General features: G+C 45.5%; 4 protein-coding genes across 5 annotated transcripts in view; 2 read left to right on the top strand and 2 right to left on the bottom strand.

The window, feature by feature from the left end:
• The window catches only part of C7H2orf76 (chromosome 7 C2orf76 homolog), a 35670-nt gene extending 25857 nt beyond the window's left edge, over positions 1-9813 (bottom strand). The window contains exons 1-5 of one of the 2 annotated variants that reach the window (XM_066553969.1): positions 9575-9813; positions 7013-7165; positions 4609-4659; positions 1070-1107; positions 862-943 (exon numbers count right to left, since the gene is read on the bottom strand). In XM_066553969.1, the coding sequence (XP_066410066.1) occupies positions 862-943; positions 1070-1107; positions 4609-4659; positions 7013-7145 (304 nt within the window). In that variant the 5' untranslated portion in view covers positions 7146-7165; positions 9575-9813. The remainder of the gene's footprint in view (positions 1-861; positions 944-1069; positions 1108-4608; positions 4660-7012; positions 7166-9574) is intronic. The other variant, XM_066553970.1, reaches the window with a different exon arrangement.
• Positions 9814-10150: 337 nt separating this feature from the next.
• On the top strand, positions 10151-13199 carry DBI (diazepam binding inhibitor, acyl-CoA binding protein). The gene is made up of 4 exons (XM_066553851.1): positions 10151-10218; positions 10302-10419; positions 12143-12205; positions 12911-13199. The coding sequence occupies exons 1-4, from the start codon at positions 10210-10212 to the stop codon at positions 12982-12984; spliced, it is 264 nt and encodes an 87-aa protein (XP_066409948.1). The 5' UTR covers positions 10151-10209; the 3' UTR covers positions 12985-13199.
• An 8051-nt stretch (positions 13200-21250) lies between these two features.
• LOC136559115 (uncharacterized) lies at positions 21251-21733 on the bottom strand. Its single transcript, XM_066554046.1, has one exon. The coding sequence runs from the start codon at positions 21731-21733 to the stop codon at positions 21251-21253; it is 483 nt and encodes a 160-aa protein (XP_066410143.1).
• On the top strand, positions 21677-25799 carry TMEM37 (transmembrane protein 37). Its single transcript, XM_066553424.1, has 2 exons — positions 21677-21752; positions 22559-25799. The coding sequence occupies exons 1-2, from the start codon at positions 21732-21734 to the stop codon at positions 23129-23131; spliced, it is 594 nt and encodes a 197-aa protein (XP_066409521.1). The 5' UTR covers positions 21677-21731; the 3' UTR covers positions 23132-25799.
• The last annotated feature ends 950 nt before the right edge of the window (positions 25800-26749 follow it).

The following is a 26749-nucleotide window of genomic DNA, read 5'->3' as shown; positions in this document are numbered from 1 at the left end:
AAAACCAGAAAATAAATCACAGGAACAGGAGAGCCAAGTAACCTAGGAGAAAGAAATCCCATTCAGTAGCTGGGGAGCAATCAGTGAGCAGCAGGAGCAGGAGGGAGCCTCCTCTGTGAAGCCCCTGCACTTAGAGCTCAGGCAGTTAAAGCTTTCCAGCCAGGCAAATCAGATTCAAATGAGCAAATGTCCATATCAAGGTGGAATGCAACCACATCCCCTAAGTACCCTGCTGCCACAAAGTCACTCAGCCACTTTTATGAGAAGCCCAAAGGACATCCAGGGACCATCAATTTTATCATGACAGACATTTCTTTACATTATTACCAAAAGACATGCCCTATATGTCGTCTCTTGTCAAAATGTGAGAAATCAGGTCAAGTTTCAACTCTTTGCTATGTTCAGCACATTCTCTAAATGATACTGCTCCAGCTTTCCCGAGCAATCTGGCTATCAGACACTGTATGCTGCACATTAAACAAATCTAATCTTATTTCATTATTCCATGCTGGTTCCACTACTTACATTTCTAACCAAAACATCAGTTTAAATGTTACTGATAAGACCAAGCAGGCACGGTACTAATAACCTATCTGTCAATCATTTAAAATTACTCTCAGCAGAATTATAAGCATACCCTCTAAAAATCACAATTTGCATTCTGAACATTTGGAGTGCAGATACCTGCTGCCCTCAGACCAATGATTTGAATAATGCTTCCCTGAATAATTACCAAGTCGTGTAAAGAGCATCAGAAATAGCATTTACTTTTCAGCAGCCTGTCCAAACATAATCAGCCAGCTATCAGTTTAATGCTACCACAAGGAACAGCATATTCAGTCAATACAAATGCACTCCTACCTACTCCAGCTGCTTTCAGCGTGCTGTCTTCCTTCAAAATCAGTTTGTCATCATCTTCCAAACTCACTACAAGCTCACCAGTCTATAAATCAGAGAACCAGAATACAAAAATAAGAAGAATTTCTTCTGCTTCAGTCTTGTTTGACAGTGCAGAGATCTGCCTGCATCAAAGCATGCAAAAGGGGAAGAACACAGCTAGTAATCTTACCTTAGATTTGTGTGCTTGGTGAATAATCTTCATGGTATCTGAAAGAAAAAACAGTGTTTTCCTAAAACAAGGCTTAATAAGCACACAACACAGCAAGTTGTACTCGGGAAAGACAAACAAACAAAGGGGGAAGCTTCAAAATCTTTTGTTATTTACAATTTTGTGTATTCAACCTGAAAGAGGAGAAAACATCTTAATCTCACAGTTCTGTGGCCACAGCCTTAAAGCAGTCAATGCAGCATTAAGGTACCACATCCGACTGGGCTTCTGTCTGCTGACTGAATTACAATAACCAACTAATGACCATCTCAATTGCCAGTCAAAACACATCAACTTAAATGCCACTTAGGGTGTATTAACTTAATAGGTTTTACACATGCAATTGGGGCAGGACCAACAGCATTTATGCACTGTCAACTGCTACAGCTAAGTTGATAGGCAGCAAGTAATTAAGACAGTAACCAGATCACTTCAGATCATCCTTTGAAATTTTCCTTCACATGTATACAACACCCACCATCGACAGCAGAAATTTCATTAAGCAAGTTCATTTTACATTAACATCTACAGCCTCTTCTCTTTAATGCTACACCCTCTTCAATAATTTTTATTTTACGTTTGTGTAGTGTAGTGCTTTTAGAATTTTTTTTAAAAGTGCCACTTTCTCCTGGCAACATGGGCAGGGTTTCGTTAACAGAAGGGAAACACAGGGGAAAATAACACAGTCACTAAAGCAACTGGATGAGTGCAAAGATCCAGAGGGAACAGCTTAAAGCCATTCAACACTAATAAAAAAAAATTGAAGACTCTGTGTTTGAACAAATCTGGAGTAACACATCAATATCTTCCCAGCAAAGAAGAAAAACCAGTTCTGCTTGTCTGCTCATCTACTGTTCTAATTCAGTTTTGTGCATTGAGTGAACATTACATGTTGCAATAGTCTGGTAAGAGAAGGATGCAGCAAAATTAACTATTGGCCAAACCAACTTTCAAATTACCAGAGCAAGTATTCAGATGTTCAGAATAACAGAGATCACATTCCCACTCAGAAGTTTGCTTCCATTCCATTCTGGCCCATTTTGAACACTATCTAAAACATTACATAAGGTAAGAAGTACTCTGTATTCTCACTGCTTGGTCACTGCCATATTACTGGCATGTTGTAATAACTGTGGTATTAGAAGCAAGACAGACATTAAATTGCAATTACCAGGACCCATCTTGCATAGAAACATTACAAAAAGACCAAGCAATCACAGAAAAAATATATTGCAACCATGAAACCTTTCTACTACAGCAAATAAACCCAGCCTGTGCCTGTTAGTTTTAAGCTCCTCTGTCTACTTTGGTACATTCCCTTTTCTCTAGTCCTTGTCCAGTCATGCCCTGAAGCATCGTCTCAGTTCTACTGGCTCAGAACTCCACCACTGGCACCCAGCAGTTTACCATGGGCTCATCTGAGCTATTAAATGGCTTCTTTAACTCTCTTACAGAGATTAAACTATAATCTCTTCCCACAAGCTAAATCCTCTGACTGGCCTTGGCTATTTCATCTCCTCTCAATCAATGGCAGGGACTTGAAAACTGCCAAGTTTTTATCTTGCCTTTTCTGATGATAGGTCTATCATGGCAATTGATAAGATACCACTTTCTAAGTGATTTTATGAACTACCTGCCATACTGCTCTGCATTCATGGATGAAAGGAATAAAACTGAGAAGCAGCTTATGGAACAAGCTGGCACCCAGACTGCCAGCATCAGTGAAAAGATACTGTGGTATGAAAAGGTGACAAGGTGCTAAGATAAGACTGACTCAGAAAAAGTTCTAGACCAAGATCCAGAATAATCCATACAAAGAAATGAAGAGAAAATGGAAGTCAGAAGCTTTGAGATGTGAATTGGAGCACTGATCCAAGAGCAAAAATGTGATGGCATTATATATAATGTTAAAACAAAGTGGTGCTGAATTCTGGAGGGAAGGAAGCTGAAACAGGCACAGTGAGAGACAACCATATCCAACTGAGATTTCTGGCACTGCCAAACAAAACAGGAGGAAAAGTCTGGCTTTTACTGCAGAAGTCTCACTGCCCTTTCCTCACAAAAACACAGGAAAGACAGCAGAGCACTGTAGAGATAGCAGACATGCCAAAAACATGAACCTGGATGATTCACAGCCTGAGGGGAAGGTGAGGAACCTGGCTTTGATTTTCCTGTGTGAAAATTTTCCTGCAGTTAGCACCATCACAGTAAGAGTAGGCTCCCAGTAACTGGTGCAACAGGTTTTAAAGTTATGCTCAGTCCTACAGGGCATAATCAGGCCCTCAGCCACCAGATACGTCTTGGGAAAAGCTAAACTGATCTCCAAGTGATGAAAGAAGCAGCTGGGATAGGCAGCACCAGGGATACAACTGAGAGCAGCAGTTCTAGACAGGAACCCCTCAAACAGCCAAAGCCACAAATGGGGTGAAGGGCATCTCCAAATTCAAACTTGCACTTCCAGATGTTATGACCTTAAGTAACACATTAAAAATAATAAAAACATTTAAGTCCCTGCCACTGATTATATAATCAATCTTAATCCCTAACTCTTTTTCTACCTTCAATTTCCACTTTCTGTTTCACCATCAGCAAGAGCACAAAATGAAATCCTTTGGTTTTTGGGTTTTTTTAATAGGCAAATAGAGTTTATTTTCACATGTATTAAGTAGATTTTTCACTCAGTTCTTTGAATGACCATAGAGGAAGGAGTTTGTCAACTCCAAGAACATGGGACACAGAGGATCACTTGCAGGAAAACTCCATGGGAACTTTGAGAATTGCCAGGTTTAGGAGAAGATATGTGACTGACACCCAAGTTTACAAACTCCAAAAAAGGATGTAACTCAGTCTGTCTAAAAAGTTTTCTCTATCCCAAGCAGATGAATTGTACATGTTCACAACAATCTGCACAAAAAGGAAATATAAATATAGCTTTGATAAAGTCAGCTTAAATTTCACATCATGCCACTTCATACCACCAGCTTGTCTTTAAGAGCTTTCATATCTACTTGGAGCAAAGTTCCCCTGTTTCTCTCATATTGTGTAAGCTATTTAAGTATATAAGACTCAAGCATTTTCTACTTTTTGCCTTCAGCTTCTGCTTCACCATCAGTAAATAGATACTGAAGTACATAAGCAGACAGAGAACTACAGTTTCAAAGTGTTTTGAGACCACAAGCTGCTCATTAGGGTAAAGACAGAGTTAAAAGGCACTTTAAAAAAGTAATAAAAAATTAATATCAAAACCCATCAGTTCACAATAGCAAATAATGTAAACCATGCAGCCTAATTCAAAGATTAAAACAGATTTTCACAATAATGGTCAAGTTCTGCAGGATAACTCCAGCTACAAGAGCTGGACAGAGTTGCAAATGTAGGCAGGCACTGGCACCAACATTAGTATTGTACAGCAATTATCTTTTAAGTTGTATAAATGCTGGTGTAAAATATCATGTGGTCATTTGATGGCAATTACAACAAGAAAAATAAAAACCACCTACCATACTTGTAATTTTTAAAAGGAGGAGGAAGTCCTGATCTTGAAGACACATCTATTAAAATAAAAGCACAAAGTTAAAACAAAGTTCTCTTTCTTAATTATTTCCAATCCTTCATTTTCCATTATTGTGCAATGTATGCATCCCCTGGGCAGCCTTTAAGTCAAAACAAATCTGCAACATAGGAGAGTTGTTTGATCATCAAATGCTAAAACACAGCCTTTGGCCCAGATTCTATAGTGACTCCATATGTGAGTAAGTTCATTTGAGCATGAAGTCTCTCTGAACAAAACACCCCACGAGGACAGTGAGTCAGTGCAATTAGGGTGTGATCACAGGAGTCTGATCCTTCAGAAATCTGCCAGGAACATCCTCTCAATGGTTTGCCCAGCATCTCTCTTTACCTTATACAAACAGTTGACAACTGTCACCCAGAACTGAATCCTCAGGTAAACACAGCACGAAAAGGAAGCCAAACTGTAGAAAATTAACTCTTTAGCTGCTTGCAGGACACAGCCCATAGGAAACTGCAGGAACATTGACACCTTCTCTGGTGCCAGTGCTCCCTGTGACTTAACCAGGACTCAGAAGGCCCAGCCACCAGCGGGGTGCCCAGCAGCAAGGTGGATGAAGCCATTTCTTCAGTAGTTTAACCATTTATCTTAAACTGCCTCTTCAAAACAGATTACTGTAAAGGAAGGAGCAGGGCTTTCGCACCCCTGTGGAACAGGGTTCTAAGTCTTGTTTAAAGCATTGGCTTTGTCTCAAATAACAGCAAGTTGCAATATTGCACATATCAAAAGCAAGTTTCCTAGCATTGTTTTTTATTTTCTTGTTCACAGCAACAGCTGTGCCATATGTTCTGAAAGTGCTTGCAGTGTTCCAACAGCATCCTAAAACCTTGCCATGCCTATCACTGTCTAGAAGTATGGAAATTGCCAAACACAAGACACCCGTGAGTCCCAGGGCAATGTCCTAGGAGTTGCTCAAATGTTACCTAATATAACAGTTCAAGACTTGTTTAAGCTGACTTCATGAAGGAAAAAAAAAAAAACAAAAACAAAAACAAAAACCCAAAACAAACAAATTATGTTATTTTGTACCATTTGAATGTCTCCATTGAGGTGTGTGGAAATACACCTGCAGGATTAAGGGTAACACCCTAATGATCAAGTCACTGTGTGTGCTGGTCTGCAGTACTTAACTTTTAGATTCACTGTCACTTTCAACCAGGCTTATAAAAGAGAAAGCCCACAGATGAGTAAATCTGCACCAGAAAGCTCAGGATGGAGACAGAAACTCAGAAACAAACATGCACTGTGAGACCACACAGTGTCAAAAACAAATTTTCAAGATTCTCTTTTCTCACAAATAGCAAACAGACTTGCATTCCCACATTCCACATATTTGCGTAGTTAGCATCAAAGACTTTCTAAATTCTATTAATTTATTCCTATTAATTGATGAATATTTGCCTGACAGCACCCCTCAATGAGCCTGAGGCACTGAGCCAAATGCAGCAATGCCCTTGTTTCTTTTAGACTAAACGTGGGTGTTGGGGAAGATGAAACAGGAAAGCCTTGTAAATATGATTGCCTGGCAAAAGATTTTGAGAATATAGAAACTATAAGTGAGATTGAAATGAAAGCATGCTTTGAGATCCCTTAGTTACTGAATGACTGGAAAACAATGGTGTGGGCACACTGAAGGTAATCGATCTCCTTTTGATGAAACAATACCCTCTGCTTGCAGACAGGTCCAAGGGTCAGAGCAGACCCTCCTAGATTAGCAGATGGGGTCCAAAGAGTAGTTTTTAGGGTTTAAAATGTAACACAGTATGGTGATGTAATGATTCTTATAGGCTGAATGTAAATGCTATAGGATTTGTATCTTGTACTAGATTGGTTAGTGAGAATTAGAATATTCAACACAGAAGAAGATTTATTGTATTGTAATGGGAACCTTGCTCTCATACCCTCTTACCCTTTTACCCTCTCATCCTCTCTCTCTCTCTCTCATACTCTCTACCCCTCTCTTCTCTCGTGCCTGCTCCAGCTCTGGCTGGCAGCTCCCAGCAGGGCCCTGCACCCAGGCCCTTTGCAATAAACCCCAAGTTCCATGACCTGGCTGCAGAGATCTCTCATCTCTGTCTGTTCCACCCCCCGAGGCTCCTACAGTGGGGATTTGGGCATGGGGGAGAAGTCCAGCCAAACTCAAGCAAGGCACACCGACCATGGAAGCTCTCATTAACTCCAGACCTTTCATCCAAGGAAGGAAAGCACACGGGGGACGCAAACACAAATTTGGCGTCTCCACCAGAGCCATTCCCATCCATTTGCTCCACAAGAAGGTGGAGGGACAGCAGCACTTGGGAGTGAAGGAGCCAGAGGAGGCAGGCAGGGCTTACCCTGGCGCACGAAGGCCATGAATTCCCGCACTGTCTGCTCCAAGGGGACCCCGTGGAACACCAGGGGCCGGAAATTGCGGTGCTGGAAGGAGCGCACCAGGCGAACCGTGATGGTGGAGCCTTCTGCTGACATCAGAACGAGCTCTGAATGACCTGGGAAACATCAAAGGGAGGAATTACTGTGTCGGAACCCAGGATATTCCTCTGGCTGCCCTGGAGGACTCAAGCCCCTGCCCAGGGGGCTCAGAGACCTTGGCACAGAGCCCAAGACCCCTGTGCCTTTGATTTAGCCCTTGGAAAAAACAATTAGCAACCTTTATAATGAAGAATTACAAGCCATGAAAGTTTAAGTAGAATGATAGTGAATTTATCACAGGGTGAAAAATAGATTTTTGGGGTTTTTAGAATGGGAGTTCAGGGGGCAAGATGGAGGAATCTGGGCGTGTCCAGCCTTTCTCCTTCTTCTTCTTGGCCTCCATCTTCTGCTGTGATGTTGGCACTTACAGATTGGTTTAGACTAGAAGCTCACTGTCTAACATAGGTGATAGGTATTGGAAAGTAATTGTAAACATTGTACATGTAGTTTTTAGTATAAAGACATAACACCGCCCCGGGGGCAGGCAGAGTGCCTGGAACTGTCCTGCTGGACGGACCTCGGCAGGACAGGAGAAAGAATTTTATAGATAAGAAACAATAAACAACCTTGAGACCGAGAAATGAAGAGCTCTGACTCCTTCTTTGACCGCCAGGCTGGGAAAAGAGACTTTCTAATGTATCTCGGGGTCACTGTGACCAGCAGAGATTCCAAGATTACTGCCTTTCCTCTGCCCACGAGCACAGCTGGAAAATGAGGTGCAGGCAGGCCTCATGTAAAGAATAAAACATGTGAGAAATCCAACAGCATTGGGCCCTTCAGGATTTCACTGCTGTGATCCCCACAGGGTCTCAGAACAAACAGATCCTGCACACCACACACTCGAGTACCTGTGCTGTGCAATGCCACACCAGACTCCCCATTAAACATGCAAAAGCGCTGTGGATAAATGTAGCCACATTTCTCTTCACAGAGAAAAGCAAGGCACAGTTCTTCCCGAGAATATTTATTGGGTTTCACATTCTCTGAACCTCAGAGAAAGGAAAAGCAATTCTTACCATTTGCTGTGCCTGTGTTTGTGCCAAAGTAGAATGCAATATGGAGATTGTTTACCCAAAGTGATGGTGTTTTGTTTCCTTGGCCTGTCAAGCCCAAGTGTGTGTGTGTGTGTGTGTGTGTGTGTGTCGGGACTGCTGGCTGACAGTCACGAGATTCTGTGCAGTGTGAGCAGGGCTGAGTGCTTGGCAGATTCAGTTTAGATGTAATGTAACATAGTGTAATATAATATAGAGTAATATAGTATAATGAAGTAATTAATTAGCCTTCTGAGAAGATGGAGTCCTCCTCATCATTCCTCCATGCCATGGGGGTCGTTCTGTTTCAATAGATAAATGCAAGAGTGTTGTATGGATTTTAAGTGACTGAAGACTTCACCCGCTGGGCTCTAGAAGAATGTCCTAATACAAACAAACCCAAAGACTTTTTTAACATACTTGTGATGGAGAGAGGGTAATACTCTGAAAAATGCCTAAGCTGCTACACAATGCTCATTTTCACCTCCCCAGGAAAAGTGAAAAACCACCACATACACAGGCAAATAATTTTCCTGGTATACTACAGCATAATTAGGGATTTAATTTATAATAGTCGGTCACTAGAATGGCTCTATGGGCTTATACTAGAGAGCAGAGCCTAAAACAGACCAGCCTTGGCAACCCCAAACCCTCTTCAAACAAGCCCATGTATTGTTCCATCAGGTTTTTTTCTCCCCACAGGAAGCTAAGTTCTTTTCTACCTTGACAAACTTCTTTATTTTTGGCGCTGGGCACCCCACAGGAAGCTAAGTTCTTTTCTACCTTGACAAACTTCTTTATTTTTGGCGCTGGGCATCCCTCAGCTTCCTGGCCACGTGCTGAAGTGCCAGAGCTGCTGCAGCAACCAGCAAGGACTGCAGGCCATGTGCTCCAACATCAGCACGACCTTTGCACCTCCCATCCTGAGCAGGATCTCAGAGTCCACCTCTAGTCCTGACAGGGAACCTTTTACCCATTCATCCCCAAATGTTCTTTTTTGTGTGTCTTTTTTTTTTTTTTTTTTTTTTGCTGTGGGGTTATTTAAGTGCCCCACCATCCTGCAGGTGCATACCAACCTTGGCTGTTATTTATCCCAGCCGTAGCCTGGCAAAGCTAACTACCAATATTTTCATCAAGTACTATCTGCAGAACAGGGCAAAGACCTTCCACCACACAAGGCAACTTGGTTTTGCATCACCTTGGCTAATAACCCCGAGTTCCAATTCCATTTTAAATGAGTATGTATCACACACCACACAAATAATCAAAAAAGCGTACTTTGCACCTGGAAATAACTCGATTTATACTAAACAGCAAAGATGGATGTTTTCTGGGTGCTATTCCACATGGGCTGGTGACTTGGGGGGGCAGTAAAGGGCACAGCATTCAACTCACTTGCTCCTAAGCAGCACGGAGAAATCCTGTGGGAACACAGAATGAGGAGCTCATTCAGAAATCGCCAATTTTCACATTTACTACTCAAACCGATCGCACGTAGGGCTGGAACCGTGCACTACCCCGCGCCTCCATGGGTACAAGCAGGCAGGTGGGAGGCGCTGGTGGCGTATTCCTCTGGGACAGAGGAACCTCCCAGACCCGCAGCAACACCGGCAGCACCACCACCCACCCCACCGCGGCCCGGCCCTACCGGCACCGCCCGCCCCACCGGGCCCATTACCGCTCTCCGCCGCCACTTCCGGGTTCCGCTCCGCCCACCCGCTCCGCCAATCACGTCCTTTCGGTGGCAGCCCTGAGACGTCCGATTGGCTGAGAGGGCTCTGTCCCGCCCCCGCCCCCGCCCCTCGCGCCGCCGTTGTCTCCTCACGCGCTGATGAACGGGAGGCACCCGTGCCGCCTCCACATTGGCTCCTTTCCCGCCCTGTGCCCGCCCCCGGCCCGCGCTGATTGGTGCCCGCGGGGCCCGCGGCGCTGCGATTGGCCGGCGGCCGGTCTGGCGAGGGGTGAGGCGGGCGCGCGGCGAGGGTGGCGGGGCAGAAGCGGCGGGGCCGGGGCCAGGCGGGTTCGGCGCAATGAGCGAGGTGCGGGGGGCGCCGGGGCCGGGGGCAGCCGGGGGGGCTCCGCGAACCTTCCCCTCACTCACCCTCTCCCGCCTTCCCCCCAGGCCGCGTTCCAGAAGGCTGCCGAGGAGGTGAAGCAGCTGAAGTCGCAGCCCACGGACCAGGAGATGCTGGACATCTACAGCCACTACAAACAGGCCACGGTGGGCGACGTGAACACTGGTAGGCACCGGCCCGGGAGGCAAAACCTCTCCCTCTCTGCGCTTCCCTCAGTCCCGCGGCGCAGCGCAAGTGCCTCAGAGCCGCCTTGGCCGGGATTGCGTGCGGGAGGGCACTGCCTGACCCGATAAGGCTTTGTGCAATTCGGGGTTTTTAGATTAACCCGGCTGCCGCTGTCTGCTCCGTGCAGTGAGGGCCTGAGAATGCTTTGCGTTAGCTGTGTGCAAATATTGGGATTGGGTTTTTTGGAGAGCTCTGGTAGCGAGTAGCTGCTCAGGCCGAGGGATGCTGCTTTAATGCAAACACTTCTCGGTTATACAGATTTAAACAGCAAGGCAAGAGATACAAGGGTGGAATTGCAATACAAGGACGCAATTGCAAATACTGGAGGGGATGACACATTTGAGTTTATTTAGACTGGATTGACTGCTAAAAATAGTGCTGGAAAGCAAAACCAGAAGAATAGGAGAAAACTTTTATATGAGCTGCAATTAAATATACTTCAGAAAGACTGTACCAAAAATATGTCTTCAAGTACACAGTGCAAAATGTTTCTGCCTACTTCTCTCACTACAATGCTGTCCATAGCAGCTCAGCCTTTGGAATAGCATTTAAAGTGGAGCGTGTCTCTATCGACCTTGTGTAAGGCTGGAGTAGCTAGAATTAGAAAGGGAAAAGGTCATTTCTTTGGAGTGCTGGCCTCCTAACCCAGTAGCTGGCAAAGTTTATTGAGTGTCCATTGATTTAAAAGCTGGCAGTGAAGTGTACAGGAAATGGTAAGTAATTTAATCTCCTTTTTCCAAAGCTGGCAGCGTGAGGGAGAAAATAATTTACTTTGGGTTTAAGATGTGGTCTTTTTGGTGTGGCTGGGCATCAGCATTATTAGTGCTCGACAGGGTGAAGCAGTGCTGGGGATATGGCACCATTCCTGCAAGTGTCTGCACTCGTGTGGAGCAGCAGCCAACGTGAGCTGGCCCGAGCAGGAGCCTGTGGGAGGGTGACTGCTGGGGTTTGTGCTGCAGACAAGTGGAGCTGCCAACTGGAGCCACAGGTCACTGTGCCATGGGGGCTGCACAAGGCTGTTTGTGAATACTGCCCAGTCCCATTTGTGAGTTCTAAGAATTCTCTTTAAGGAGAGAGAGAGAGAGAGAGGAAGTAAAGCCACAAAGGGGACTTTGCACAAAGATTAACTATATACATGTCATTCACTTTCTGCTTGGCCACACCACAGCCTGCAGTGAAGTGAGTTAAATTTCCAGGGTTTTCAATTGCACAACTATAGGTTAGAAATACACCATTAACTTGATGGGCATGAGTTCCAACCTGTGTGTTACTACAAACAGCTGCCTGTTTCTGTGTCTCTGCCTGTAATGGACCACAGGGTATGTCTGCTTTACTTTAGAGCTGGTGTTCTTTAATGGGACAGCTCTTATGTGACAGCAGGCTCTTCAGAAAGTTCAACTAAACCAAATGACAGCACTCTTGGTGCTCTTCTGCTCAAATGCTGCTGTCTCAAGGGAATTTGAAAGAGTCTATTTCTATCCTCACCAACGATGTTGTAACATATTCCCCTGAGGTGATCTCCTGGCTACAGGTTAGCAAATAACAGCTGCAGAGATGAGCCATGGTATTTAGTCACAGCTAAGAGCCAGCTAAGCCTTCGAGTGGGTATTACCTACAGCCAGATCACACAAACTAATCCTGCTGCTCATCCTGCCTTTCTCAGAGCGCCCTGGTATGCTGGACTTCAAAGGCAAAGCAAAGTGGGATGCCTGGAGTGCATTGAAAGGTAAGTGTCTGATTAAAGAAATTAATAAAATTACCCCTGGCAAACTAGTCAGAAAGACACGTGTAGTTCAGGATAGAAACAGGATAATGTTGCCTTTTAATACAAGAGTTCTAGAAGTTCAGAATGCCATGATAATAAATTTTAATTACCTCTGCAAGGCAGAAGTAATCCTGAAAAATATGGCCTGTGTGAAAGGGAATTAGGGTGCAAAATGTCCAGCTGGCCTAAGATGTTAAATAAAGAACAATAACAGCAGCAGAAATCTAAAGTTGTTTTCCTTCCTAGTACCCAGAGACTGAGCTCTCCCTCCAGCTGTTATGCATCTTCCAGTTAGGAAAGCTGTGGAAGACACAACTGAGCTCCCAGCTCTAAATAAGGAGCCCAATAAGGGGTCTGATCTGTGACAATGGGGCTTTTTCTGGTGTTTTAAGGAATAGCTTTCCTGTGATAATTGTCAATGGCATTGATAGAACTAATACACTGGTTAGTTGCTGTCTGTGCAAAAACAACTTTGCTTGGAAGCACTGTGTTTTCATGACTGATAAAACACATTTGTTTAAAACTTTAGCAGTGGATTCACAGCCAAGTGGCCTTCCTGGCTCCTTTGCTCTCCAGTGGCACAGACTAGAGCAAGGAATTGTGCCTTCTAAAAGGCATCTTAATAGGTGGAAGGTATCTGACTGCTTCCTGTGTTCTGTCCTTCAGGAATGTCCAAAGAAGATGCAATGAAAGCTTATATAGCAAAAGTGGAAGAACTAAAGGGCAAATATGGCATCTGAGGACTGGATAAATCAGCTACATGCACGCCTGAAACCTGCCTTATTTCTAATGTGGAAAACTGGTTTCCAAGAGTAACCTTAGATACCTAGTATGTCATAGTTCTCCTCATGCCTGTAGTTCAGGAGAAATTATGTACCTGGCTAATGTACTGACACGGTATAAATTCCTTCTGGGAACAAAATCTGGAACTCATTAAAGTGCGTTTGGTACTTTAGCTGTTGTGTGTGCGTGCTGGTGGTCCCTTAGCTGCGCTCACGGTGAGCTCACGCTGTGAGTGCCGCCGAGCAGAGCCGCGTCCCCCGTCCCTGTGCCGCTAGAGGGGGACGGTCCCCTGCCTTCGGGCGCCGCCGGCTCCTGGCCAAACCACTCCTCTCGGGCCGGTGAGTGACAGCCACAGCAGCTGGAGCATCACAGAGCATCTGGAAAAGGTTATCTCTAATGCTGTGTGTGCTAGGAACAAGGTGCTTGATACTTATTGCCTGGAGCCTTCAGAGACTTAGTCAACAACTGCCAAATCATCTTTCATAAAACACTTCTGGGACATGTTATTTCCCAACAACGACATTGGGCTTCTAGAGTAAAGGCAAATGCTGAACACAAAGCCTTCTCTGGGCAAGGAGAGATCCCAGAGGCAGTGGAGTTGATCCTCTTGATGCTGTAAAAGCAAAAGAATCAATTTGATGTTGCCATGCAGTTGGCTCCAGTGAAGGGTGAGTCCCTAGAGACTGGCTGAACACTGGCAAGGCTGCTCAAAGAGAAAGACTTAGTGATCATCAGCAAAAGTTCAATTACAAAACACACAGTTGTGACTGTCTCTAGTAGGCTCATTGTTTTGGTCTGCCTACTGTAGTCTCTTGGAGCTGCTCATGATGGAAAGGGAAGATTTCGCTTTTAAAATGTGACATTGAACTATTCCAGCATAGAGCAGTTGAGAATGAAATCACAGCCTCATACAGGAATAAGGCATTATAATTTTGGTTAGCATCTGAATAGGTGAGGACTTCAAGCACTCTTCAGATAACCAATTGATTTATGGAACTACATAGGGGTGAAAAGTATCATTATGTATCTGTCTAGGTAAATACAGTTTTGTAGCTAGTTACACATGGTGAGTCGTAGATTTAGTGATTACTTCACATGCTTTCAAAATTTTTAACTTTCACGTTTACTACTTTTAATGGGAAATGCTCTTAGAGCTGCTTTTTGTCCTTTAAAATGTGTTAGGATAAAGAGCAAAATAAAAAAAATTAAGGCAGTTTATTCTTGTTTGTCCTTGTTCTTCTGGGTAAGTAAAAGAAGCATTTGGGGTTTTTTACCTGTTCTTCTATCCTCTGTTACTTAAGGTTGTCTCAATTAAATTCACTTTGTAAGAGAGAGGTAAGAGCAGATGTTCACCATGAGAAATGCTTTTACCTCTTCTCTAGCCCGAAACTTTACATCTTCTACAGCTGCATCTTGGCAGCTGTATTTTCTGAAGCTGGTTACCTTTGAAGGATTCTGCCAACCTTTACCAGGACAGAGCTCACAGCAAATGCTCCCACATTGCTCTTGTTTGCTGGGAGCTGATGCACTGTGAGCACACTGTGCTTTGCCAGCATGTTTTCTGTCAAAACAGGTGCACTCAAAGTTTTTGACTGCTAAAGTAGTGGAGCTGGGTCTAAAGGATGGGCTGAGGGTAGCAAATTCTATATCCCAGTCCTCATTTGGATTCGTTTCCCCTGTGACAATTAATTGTTACATTGCTGCTCTCCTTTCTTACACCTTTAGCATTAGGAAAACATCACTTTGTACAAAGTGCTTATCCCAGAGAGGGTTTGCTCTTAGCCAGGCTTACAAATAATGCTATTTGCCAAGGAATACAAATGACAGAATTTTGTCTTTATTTGGACACTTAATTTTTTACTGTAGTATCACCTTTCTGCTTGCAGCTTCACCGTCCTTGAGAAAGTAACATCAGTTGTCTTACTATTTAGCTTGCCCTTTGGCAATCAACTGTGTCTTTCAGGAGCAAGCTGAAAACTTGAAGATGTGGCAATAGCTCTGCAATCAGTGGCTACAGAAGGCACGAAGGCAGAAGGAAAGGTACTGGTGGTGGCTGTGCACAGTGTTTGTGACAAGAAGCAGCAACACAAAATTTGGCTGGATGGGTAGTAATGGTTGAAATAGACTGAGCTGAGCTAAGGGGCTCCTTGTCGTTGTCTAGCAGCAGGATGAATGTTTGTAAATGTGTAAGGATGCTGGGCTGCCTGAAAATTCTGCTGACCTAATGACCACCCAGTGCTTGCAGGTAAAGTGTGTGAGGCACCTGGGCTGCATAAATAACACCTGGGCAGCAGTGACACTAGGGCAGTGGTGGTTTGAGGGCATCTACAAACAGATTTGTAGGTAGAGGTGATTGCTTTTATTAAACTAATAAGGTGGTAAAAGTAGACAACCATTATCATATACAGCCTTGAGATCAGAAACAGAAGCAGCAAGCCTCAAACCAAAATATAATCCAGAGCCATTGCTCAAAGTACTTGTGGTGGAGGATCAGATTCTTTTGATGGCTGGGCAGTGCTGCAAAACAGGGGATTGTTCTGACACCCGCTCAGGGAGTTGCTGCTATTTCCTCTTTGTTAGATCAAAGAAAGGCCAGCAACATCCTGATGCTTGCAGAGCTTGGGAAGGAGGAGAGAAGGAGACGTGCGCTGAAGCCAGCCCAACAGGCAGGAGGTCAGAGGCCAGCTGGCACACGCACACTCAGCCCTGCTCTGCTGAGTCTGCAGTGTGCAGGACAGAACCTGGACTTTGGATGTGGCAATAATAAATGTTAACTCTGTGTGTGATAAGGCAGTGTTCCTGCTATCACGCTTCTATGATTAGCTCTTGCACAGAGCCACACAGAGCTGATTGGCACCCGCTGCAGGTAGAGATAAGAAAGGGGATGATGTTTTCCTTGGAAATCTCTTTCTGATGGGTTTTGCTTGCTTTTAACAAACATGTGGAGGTGCAACACTCATAGCACAGATTTAACAAATCAGTATTGGTGTGTTGCTTGAGGCCCATAACAGATTTTTCAACCCTGTGAAGTAATTTTTTCACTCTAAAGGGCCCTCCAAGGCTGACTGCAGTGTGTAACTGACTCAAAATTCTTCATTACTCATCTGGAATGATCCTGTTTCATGATGGAAGCATTTTAACCTTTGAACTTATATGACCCTGCTGATACTGCTAAAAATAAATGACAATTGCATTTGCTGCTGTTCAAAATATTTGCTCTTCCCCCAAGCGTTCAGAGCAAAGAGTATTGGGCAATACTACTTTGGGGTGACTGACCATCTAAGCCATCTTGTGAGATTGATTATAAATTAGGGAAACAGAAAGTGTATTTTGGTTGGGGCAGTTTTCTAAATACCACAGCTGTCACCCCAGAAGTAGGTTACACAGTCTTCCAAGTTGTCAAAGCTGTGTAGAAGTAAGACAAGTTGATACTACATTGATGGAAGACATTTGAGTGCCTTCACAATAATAAACTCAGAAGGGTAAAAGTTAATGGAATAAAAATAAAATCTAATTTTTTTTCTCCTCCCTACAAGACTATGAAGTACTTTTCAATCTATGAATTAGCCAATCAGCTGCTCACTTAAAGTGCAAATACCATCAATCCATTTTAGATGGGTCTTCATCATTTATAGAATGAGCTTGTATTTCTTCTAGAATCAAGGTATCTGTGAAAGTTAAACACAGCTTAGTTGTGTTATCTTTAGAATACAGACTTCACATGGAGCTTGTCTGCAGTGATCTTTTAACTTTCATTCCCAGCTACTCCCAGTACAGATACATTTATGAGCTGCATCAAAAGAAGCATCACCACTTTCGTTCTACACCCTGGAAAGAAAAACAATTGCATTACTTGGCCAGTACAGCCAGGCAGACACCTTGTTTGTCCCCACCAAATGTGCAAGGCACCAACTTGTGTTTCCCAAAAGGCTGAGGCAATGGTATGTCATCTCCTCCTAATAAACACTGCTCCTTTGAGTAAGTTCTGAATTTGGGAGACAGAGTAACCAGTTCAATGTACTTGCTACTTTTAAATCTCCTGATATGACTATTTACTGATAGAAAAAATATGTATGTGACAGCTGAGAAACTGAATTATTTCCCCCAACTTATGTAGTATTGAAATATGGACTCAAATTTTTTCTAGTAGTGCTAAAGACTTAAAATTGTGTTGGGATTTTTTTGGGGTTTTTGGGATTTTTGGGGGATTTTTGGGTTTTTTTTTTTGTTTGTTTGTTTTGGTTGGGGTTTTGTTTTTTTGTTTTGGTGGGTTTGGTTTTGGGGGTTTTTTTGTTGTTTCTTTTGTTTGTTTGTTTTTGTTTTTTTAATTGACTGTATATTTCAAAGGACATTTGTCAGAATGGTCAGATGCAAATATTTTGAGGTATTTCCTGAGTCAGTGTAACTATTAACAGAGATCCCTGAAAAAGGCTGATTATGAAGCAGAATGATTGAGCACCCAGTGTTGGACCTCTGCAATGTGATCTGAGGTGAAAAAACTGATCAGAGGTGAAAACACAATTCTTGCTGGGATACAACATCTATTCCTTCAAGCCTGTCCCGCTTAAAGTCTCTCTTCTTCTTCCACTTAACTGAGCTGGGAGATAAAATCACTGTAATGGAGTCCCATATTATCAGCATGTTTCTAACCCAGCTCTGAGTCCCTCAGCAAGCACTGCTTGGTGTGGGTGGGCAGTAGGACCTAGAGCTGGCTGCTGGGCATAACTGGGTATGGTCACCATGGGCAGTAGGACCTAGAGCTGGCTGCTGGGCATAACTGGGTATGGTCACCATGGGCAGCAGCCCAGGGCTCTCATGCACAGCCAGCAGTGAGTGGGGCTGCAGGGACACGTGGTAGCCCCTGTCTGGTGGCCAGTCTGCCTTCCTGTGGCACAGCAGAGGTGTCCAGGCAGGAGGCAAAGTGAAACCATCTGGCCCAGGAGCTTTTTCCCCTTTAATGCTTTTACATGCCAGGATGATTTTGTCTGCTTGGCTGCAATAACTTGCAGCGATGGGAGGGAAATCCTGAGGTAAAGTAGTTGTGATAAGGGGCTGGTCTGAGCTGTGTGGGCCTTGGCACAACCCAAACCCCCTTTTGGTAGATATGCTGCTGCCTGGGGCACAATTCACCTAGGATGACTGTCTGAGTTCCCAGGAGCTGCTGGGCTTGAGCAGCTTGCCAGCAACTTGCTGACTTTTTGCCCCATTCCAGAAGCTCTGTTTTGGCCCAGCTAGGCTGAACCCAGCCTGAGCTGAGTGCAGCTTCTTCAACCTGAATTTTCAGTCTACCACCAGGAAAAAGAGAAGGCAAGAGAACAGCAACAGGACACAATTAGCCTCTTCCTTCCTTCTCATAACACTTTCTACATGCTCAACTGCTTTGGGAAGACACAAAAAAATATGGTAACATTTTTCCCCCCCATACAGACCTTGGACACTCCCCAAAGTCTCAGTCTGCAAGATTCTCAAGATCTATTTGTTTCAAAGATCAGGTCCACATCTCTCTACAGAGATATCTTGAACTAGGGATCTGATAAAAATTAGGGTTTAAATACCTCACCAGGTGAGTTGCTATGCCAAGAATTAAAGATGTGATCAGAAAGAATTTTATTAAATAGTAAAATGCATTTACAGAAGTAACTGGCTTCAAGGTCAGATGAAGCTGGACTGGTCACTTGTGTTCAGCTTCACCTCTAAGTGATTTCCCTTAACTGGGCAATTGTTCCCTAAGCCCCTGGTGACACTCAGATTTCGGTCCTGAACCTTCTGCAGGAGAAAAGATGGAACAGATTCTTCAGTGTTAAACTTTGCATAGTTTTAAATGAGCCAGATGAACCTATTTCTGTGTTGTACAACAGTCTCTGGTAATTTCCATTATTTATGAACACATTTCCCCGAAAACTTTCTCTCCAGGGATAGGATGTGAAATGCCTATTTAAACAATAGAGAAAAGGGACTTTCTAAACAAAATAATGAAACTGGCAATATACCAAGAACTCCACATTAACACAACCAAAAATACTTCTAAAGTGCTTTAAAGGTCATTTTTTCTGTTGTTATTACACAGGTGATGTATTTTTCAGACAAAAAATGTTTTTTTCTTTTACAGCACTGAGCTCTTTTTATTGCAAAATACCATTTTCACATATGATTTTCAAAAATAGCATAGAGGCATTTTCCCACTTTATTTTTTTTTTTTTTTTGGTCTTTTAAAGTCACATAGTATGTTTGGCTTGTTTTCTAATGAGAAACGAAAATAAATTCATTAGATTTGAAAAAGGTGCAGAGTTCTCATAGGCTTTCTAAACCCAGACAGCTTCAACAGAAGGTATCTCCAGCCAGGCAAGTGCAGAAATGAAGCACTCAGTGTTACAACCATCCTCTCGGGGTGACTTCGGGAAAGTGACTCTGAAAGTGCCTATTCAATGCTCATTAAAATTCCAGGTCCAGTTTCATTCTCATTTATATTTGGGGAAACTAAATTAAATACAAAACATTAAAGCAATTTCTCCTTTGTAGAAAAGGTACCATCCCCTACCACCCTTTTTCCTCGAAGAACAGGCTTGGCGTATATTTACTGAAGAATCCAAATATGACAGGGGAGCAATTTTGGTTCCAAAAGTAACCACTTTAATTTCCTCAATCATCAAAGCTTTTTATGCATGTGAGCCTTACCATGGGCTTTTACAGGAAAAAAGATCTTGCCCAGCAGAATACCCCTCACCGTTAAAAGATAAGATTTTTAACTGCTGAAGTCATTAGGATGACTCAGATGTTTTAAATGCAGATCTATGCTTAATGATTTTGCTAATTGTAGGCCAAATTGTGTAATGCTTTGGAGCATTGAGCCAATGTTACACAAAGCATAAGTTAGTGAGGTTTTATGCCAGATAAGAGGTGGTATATTTGTCAGGTCCAAGTCTGCATTTGCTCAACATGATTACATGCAAGCAGCATTTATTCAGCTCATGCAACAAATGAGACAACAAGACCCGTTTGTGCTTTTTGAGCTAAAAAAAAAATATATATATATATATATATATTTATAGTTGAATTTTGAACTTTGAAGTGGAAGGGTATAACAGCAAATGCATGTAACCAGTCTGCACATGCAATGCAGAAATGCTGTTTAACATGTGGAATAAAGAGCTCAGGATGTTCATAAAAATCCTCTATCAACTTGTGAACCTAACATGAAAGGGATGTGGCAAGATTCAGGATATTTCCTGATAGCAGATTCAGGAAACAAGGTATAGCATTGACCACAAACCCACAAGATAAGTTTTGACAACAGACTTAGCAAAGATTTGCCTTGAGTTGCAAAAGGAGAAAATCTCATTTCTGTGTCTGATAGAAATATAATCTAACATTGTATACAACTTTGTAGAGAAACATTTAAACAAAAGATTCTGCGGGAGGAGAGAATTAAAGAGGTCCACATTTATCCTTAAAATTAAAATATGAAAACTAAAGTAAATGTTGTTCAGAACTCTCACTCTTGGTAGCAAGTGTTACAGAAAACACCTCAGACAGATCACAGCAGACATAAATGGTGTTTTAAAGGAAGCACAGCAAGCCTTTATGAAATTGCATAGAGATTAAAATAATGAGACAATCTGTATAGACAGATGATTAGTTCAGAAATTGAAGTGCAAGACGGGTAAAGTAACAATAACTTCTGCCACTCCATCTTGGAGAAGGAGATCCTTCCAACGCCTTTTGGCAAGAAAGGGAATGGCCGAAATTCTGACCATTGTGAATATGAGGGAGGCCCGGAACAACGACCCGTGGGGCTGTCCACTGGACCTCAGACTCTGCTGGAGTCAGAATCAGATTTTGGCAGTAAAACAAGAGTTTCTGATGACACAGCAACACCCAGCTTTCTTGGGTTTTTTAAAAGCGGTTTCAGACAAAAAAAAAAAAAAAAGTAGGGTAGTCGGTAATTCATTAGAGGATGGCAATACATGAGTGAGAAAAAGAGCTAAGGTGTAAAACTTTATGAGCAGAGAGGTTTTTGCTGACAGTACAGGTAGAGATATGTAAGGCAGAGCAGGCTGGTAGCGATAAGAGCCGCACACAGCCCAAGGTGCGAGGCCACAGCCGCACCGGAGCCGGTGCCGAGCGGCTCCGGGAACAAACCCCGGCGGGGCCCGGGCAGCGAGGGCAGCACGGGCTGCTCCTGTACCCACAGGGGACTCCGGGGCCGGGTGTCACGGCAGCCCATCAGAGACGCTGCCGGGGGCTCCGGGCGAGCGGGCAGGGCCGGGGCAGCTTCCCCGTGCCCCAGCGCTCGGCACCAGCACCGGCACGGCAGCACAGGCTGTTGCTGGCGGCAGGGCACCCCGCGAGCCCCCGGTGACACGCGGGGACACGGGACGGGGTGAGGCTACAGCGGGCGAGCGGCACCGCCACTGCCCGCGCACCTCCCGCCCGCCAGCCGCGCTCTGCAGCGGGCTCGGGCAGGTCCGTGCCCGGCCACAGCGCCGGCTGCAGGGGAGCAGCCTCGCTCCGCTCCGCTTTGCTCGGTTCGGCCCGGCCCGGCTCCGCCCGTCGGGGCCGCGCTGCTGACTCAGCCGCGGGGGGGCCCGGAGGGCGCCCCGGCCCCGCGGGCGTGGCGGGCGGGGGGTGCTGCCCTCCCTCCGCCCTCCGGGAGATAAAGAGCGGCGGCCGCAGCCCGCCCGCGCCTCTCGGCGCCGCCGGCAGCATGACGGCCATCGGGGCGCAGGTACGTCCGCCGCTCTCCCGCCGCGGGGCTGCTGCCGCAGCCCGGCCTTGCGCGGCCGGGGTCGCTCCCACCCTGCCCGGAGTAGCGGGGCGCAGCCGGCCCGGTTCCCTTTCCCGCCTTCTCCGGCCGGGGCCGCGGCTCCCCCTCCCCGCTGCACGTGGCTCTCCGAGGGGGCTGGGGGCTCTTGGCTCGACTTTCCATCGCATCTCGGGTGACTTGGAGGGTGTCGGTCAGGAGGGGAAGTGCGCTGCCCAGGCGGCTCCGCGGGGGCTGCAGACGAAGATTCCCCCCCTCTCCCCCCCCAACTCCAGGGGTAGCTGAGCCGTGAGACCCCGGGTGAGGACCGAGGTCCGGGCCGCTGTTGCTGCCGGCCGGAGGAGGAGGGACCGGCTGCCTGCAGCTCAGGAGGGCAGTGCTGGGAACTAGGAGACCCCCCAGCCCGCTGCTGCCGCCTCCCCCGTCCCAGCCACCGGCCTCCATCCTCCCAGGGGCTGGTGGCTTCCTCCAGCCCGGCCACAGCAGGAGGCTGTGCCGCGAGACCGTGGGGCAGGGACCTGGTTCAGCCAAGAGCTTTTGTGATCCCGGTCTTGACGTGGGAGCATTGTTTGTGCAGCCAGGGAACTGGGAGAACTTCACCCACCCTTCCTTTCTCCTGTGTACAGCCTTCCCCTGCGAGAAGGAGTTTGATGTGCACAAGTAAATATTTTCAAATGCTGAATCCCACAGCTTTGTCCCTTTGGCTTCATTTCACCCCGAAGTAGCACTGTTAACTCTGTTACATTTTTTTCCTCACGCTCTCCTTTCAGGTGCAGCAGCTGCTGGCACACCGGAGACCACAGAAATCCTTCTTTGAGACGCTCATCAGGAGCCTGATCATCCTGTGCGTGGCCATAGCCGTGGTCTTGTCGTCCATCTCCATCTGCGATGGCCGCTGGCTCTTTGCGAGGGGGCAGCTCTTCGGACTGTGGCACTTCTGCACCCTTGGCAATGACAGTGTCCTGAAGTGTGTCACAGACCTCAGGCTGGCCCAGGTGGAGGGGCTGAGCGTGGGGGTGATTCCCATCAGGAGCATGGTGTCCTTTGCTGTTGTGGTTGCCATATTTGGGTTGGAGCTGCTGATGGTGTCCCAAGTCTGTGATGATGCCAATGCAAGGCGGAAATGGGCAATGGGTTCCGTTCTCATCCTCGTCTCCTTTTTGCTGTCAGCCACCGGTGTTCTGAGCTTCTCCATCCTGGTGAAGGATCACCTCACCTTCACAGGCTTCACGCTGACATACTGGTGTGAGTTCATTGCTGCCTTCCTCTTCTTCCTTAACGGAATCAGCGGACTTCACATCAACAGCCTCACACACCTCAGGAATGGAGTAGGCAAAATCTAGGCACAAGGGATGTACCTCTGCCTTTGTGTAATCAGCTTTGCCAATTAGACTGGAAGAAAGAGAGTCTAATGAAGTTTGAAATGGATGCCCTGTCTTAATTTGTGTGCAAGGAGGGGAAGTGTGAGTCAGTCTTGATGCCTGTAGAAGATGTACCCACCCACTGGTTAGCGTGGAGAGCTGAGCAGCACCAGCCAAGCAGAGACTGGGACTGGCTGCTCCTGCAGTATGGTTTTCTGGAGAAGTGGATCAAAGCAGACGATGTCCTGCTAAACATGCAGAGACCTGGAAGACTGCACTCTATCCTACATGTTGACCTGAGGCTTGCACAACACTGGTACTGCTGTACTTTTCCTCATATTCTGGAGCCTGTGAAGAGTGTGATACAGCTTTGGTGTGTCTCATGGGTTTGTTTTGCCTCAGGGACAGATGATTTCTGCCTGGCCATGCTCACTGGTGTGGAGCACTGAAACTCTTTACTGGATCTTACTTCTTCATTTTTCTTTCAATAGAGAAGGCACACAGAACTTGATCTGGTCACAGGTTTTGTTTCCTTCAGGCACGTTCCCTTTATCTGTTCTGTTCTTGGTCAGTTTTTTGGGGACACTTCAGACAGAGTTGCTGACCTGGGGCCAGGGGTAGGTGTTGGGTGATGCAGGTGTAGAGGGAAGGGATGTGCTGCTTTCCTCAGGCAGCAGTGCATGTCCCTGTGTTTGTGTCACCACTCTCCTGTCACCCCTGAAGGACATGTGTCAACTGGTCAACCAAACTGACTGTCTCACAACCCTTGCACAGTTTACGGTAACAGGGCATTGCTCTTGGGTTTTTTGGGGCAAGAGGGACAAGCTCTGCAGAGGCTTCATGGGCTGCTGTGGCTGGCACACCATGCAGAGACCACCCCAGCTTCTAGGATGTGTTTTGGTTATCACAGTTTCCAGTGCTTATCCTGTAGCTGAGCCTCCTGTAGCATTTCTTGTGGGAGGAGAAAGCCCTAGATCCTCCTGACTAGATCAGGTCCTTTTCTGACTAACAGTGAGCCTGGGAGGAGAAGCAGCCCGTGATTGCCTAAGGAGGGGCTGATGGGTGCAGCTCTAATCTGTCACCACTGGTAGAAATGTTGAGAGACCTGGCCAAAATTATTGTACTAAGGCTGGCCTTCCTCCTGCCAATGTCTGAGTCAAGATCTCTAAAATTGCTACAGCTTTGAAGTTCTCCATGGTGTCTTACGTAAAAGGAGAGAAGACCTCATTTGCCCTACATGTGTTCTCCCTGTCCAACACACAGCACTCAGTTGCTCACAGTTAAAATGTCTTCAGAGTATTTCAGGGTTTCTGGTTTACTGTTTGCTTTGTATCCACCGGTGAAGCTGCTTATATCCTTGTTTTAGAACAAATGTTTCTACATGTTTCATCCCTGTACCTTGTCTGTTGAGCAAGGTTTTAGTTTCCTGTGCAACAAGTTTGACACAGTTTTTCACCTGAAACAAATGCATCATAGCACAGAGGTCAAAAAGCCTGCGTATGTGAGCCATGAGTAAACAGCTTTGTCTTTGAAAGCTAAGAATCTTAAGCTGTGCCTGAGCTGGAATGTACCACACTTTGATGAATGTGCTCCTGTGCTTGCTTTCAGGACAGTCTCCATTCCTCCTTGGACTTCTGTAACTTCTTAAGACAACACTCCTAAGCCCATTTTGCAATGCAGGTTCAGACTTGGCTTGCTCTGGACAGTGCCAGTTGTACTTTTGCACATCAATCTGCTCATCTTTCTGTCAGCATGATGCAGAGCTGTGCTACCCGGACAGCTCCCGAAGCTCTTGTGATGTTTGGGGCTTTGATGGGGTTTCTTGGCCCATTCTCAAGGACAAGGACTTGTGCCTGTGTCTCTGGAAAACCTCACTGTGACTGTGTCTGTGTGTGAATGTGCCTTTGACTTGCTGAATGGCACTGTTGAAGACATTCTGCTGGGCTCAACTTGCACCTGCTTGTGTGAGCCTGTGCTCTTGGCTTTAGCAGAGCCATTTAGGCCAAAGAGACCCTGCAAGTTCTGGTCCCAAACTGTTGCACTTTGGTGTCACCAGGTGTACCAGGAGTACCTTAACTAACCAGTGATTCAGCTGTGGTTCCTGGGGGTGCCCGTGTCAGGCAGGACAGTTCCCCTACATGTAAGGGTGTTTATGGCTTGTCTAGAAACACGAGTGTAACTTCAGAGTGACACTTTGGTGATATCCAGACTTGGAAATCACTTCTGAGTGTACATTTCCTCATGCTAGCAGGAGGCTGTGCCTCCATCCCTTTCCTTGGAAGGCAGCCACAGCCAGACTGGGTTCCAGGCTGGTGCCTCCTGCTTGGGTTAGAGGGAGACTGGACAATTGGCCATTGAGTTCACCCTAGACATGGTGCAATTGTGAATGATTTTTAGGATGCCCTCTGCCAGCTGAAGAAGAGGCCTTTTGTTGGGGGTAGGGAATCCTCTGGGGAAAATGGAGTAATTTTTTTTTCCAACTGTTTTTTTTTTTTTGTATAGTACTGCTCAATACAAAACAGAGTTGATTGTCTTGGAGATTCTTATATAGAGCAACCTGTGCAGCAGTGGGTCACTGTTCATTTTCTGAAGCATTTAGAAGTGTCAAGCAATATTCCTGGAGTTTGTTAAATAAACTGGTTTGAAATAAGTGCTGTAATTCACTCTTTTAATCTTTCAATATTGGGATGCAGATTTAAGGGGATGAGGGAGGTTTTACATAATCTCCCAGGCACCATTCTATGTGTTTGCCCAGCTAAACTGATGAAATGACTGCTTGGTGCTCTGCCAAGCTCTGACCAAGGGAACTGAGGCCACTGCACACTGCCCTCTCCTTCTCCCTCCCAAGTGTCTGCACCAGCCCAAGAAGCCAGCACTGCTTTCTTGTCTTGCAAAACAAGAAGGGCAGTCAGCTGTGTTTCTTCGTGGGAATTTGAGATAACCTTGTAGGCGCTTTAATGACTTCCTGCTGTTGCATGTGCTCTGTTTACCAGCTAAAGAGCTCTTTCCTGTGTCCTTCACCTTCCTGTTCCCACACTGCACCCCGTGTCTGAAGCATCCTTGCTCTTTTCCTCAGCTCTGATTGTTTGGCCTGCAAGGAGTGGTATCCGAGTACAAATGTATTTGTTTTTCTCAGAGCTCACTGTATTAGCAGGTTTGGTTAAGTGTCAGGAAAAGAGCTTCCCAGCTACACCACTGAATTAGTTTATGTAATCTCAAGTTAATTAGCACCTGGTGTTCTCTTTCCAACAGGAGAGGTCGTTGGCCTGTCTCAGTTTAACATCTCTTAAAAGCCGGGTAATGAACATCACTTCTTGCTAATGAGCCGTTTAGACTTAGCTACTAACTTTAATTGGACACTTGTACACAAGCCATTGCCTGTGGATAAGAATAAGGAAATGTTGATACAGGGCATGCTAGCTAGGGAAATTTCCTGCCTGGACTGTGTTTTTCCAGAATCACAGAATGGTTAAGGTCGGAAGGGTGCACTGGAGATCATCTAGTCCAGCCTCCCTGCTCCAGCAGGGTCCCCTAGAGCATGTTATTTTGATTTTAAGTCTCCAATACGTTCATCAGCTGTGCTTGTAGGGACACCAGGAA

Source organism: Molothrus aeneus, chromosome 7 (assembly GCF_037042795.1).
Source record: "Molothrus aeneus isolate 106 chromosome 7, BPBGC_Maene_1.0, whole genome shotgun sequence".
In the NCBI taxonomy this organism is placed as follows: domain Eukaryota; kingdom Metazoa; phylum Chordata; class Aves; order Passeriformes; family Icteridae; genus Molothrus; species Molothrus aeneus.
This window is presented reverse-complemented; position numbering and strand designations above follow the sequence as displayed.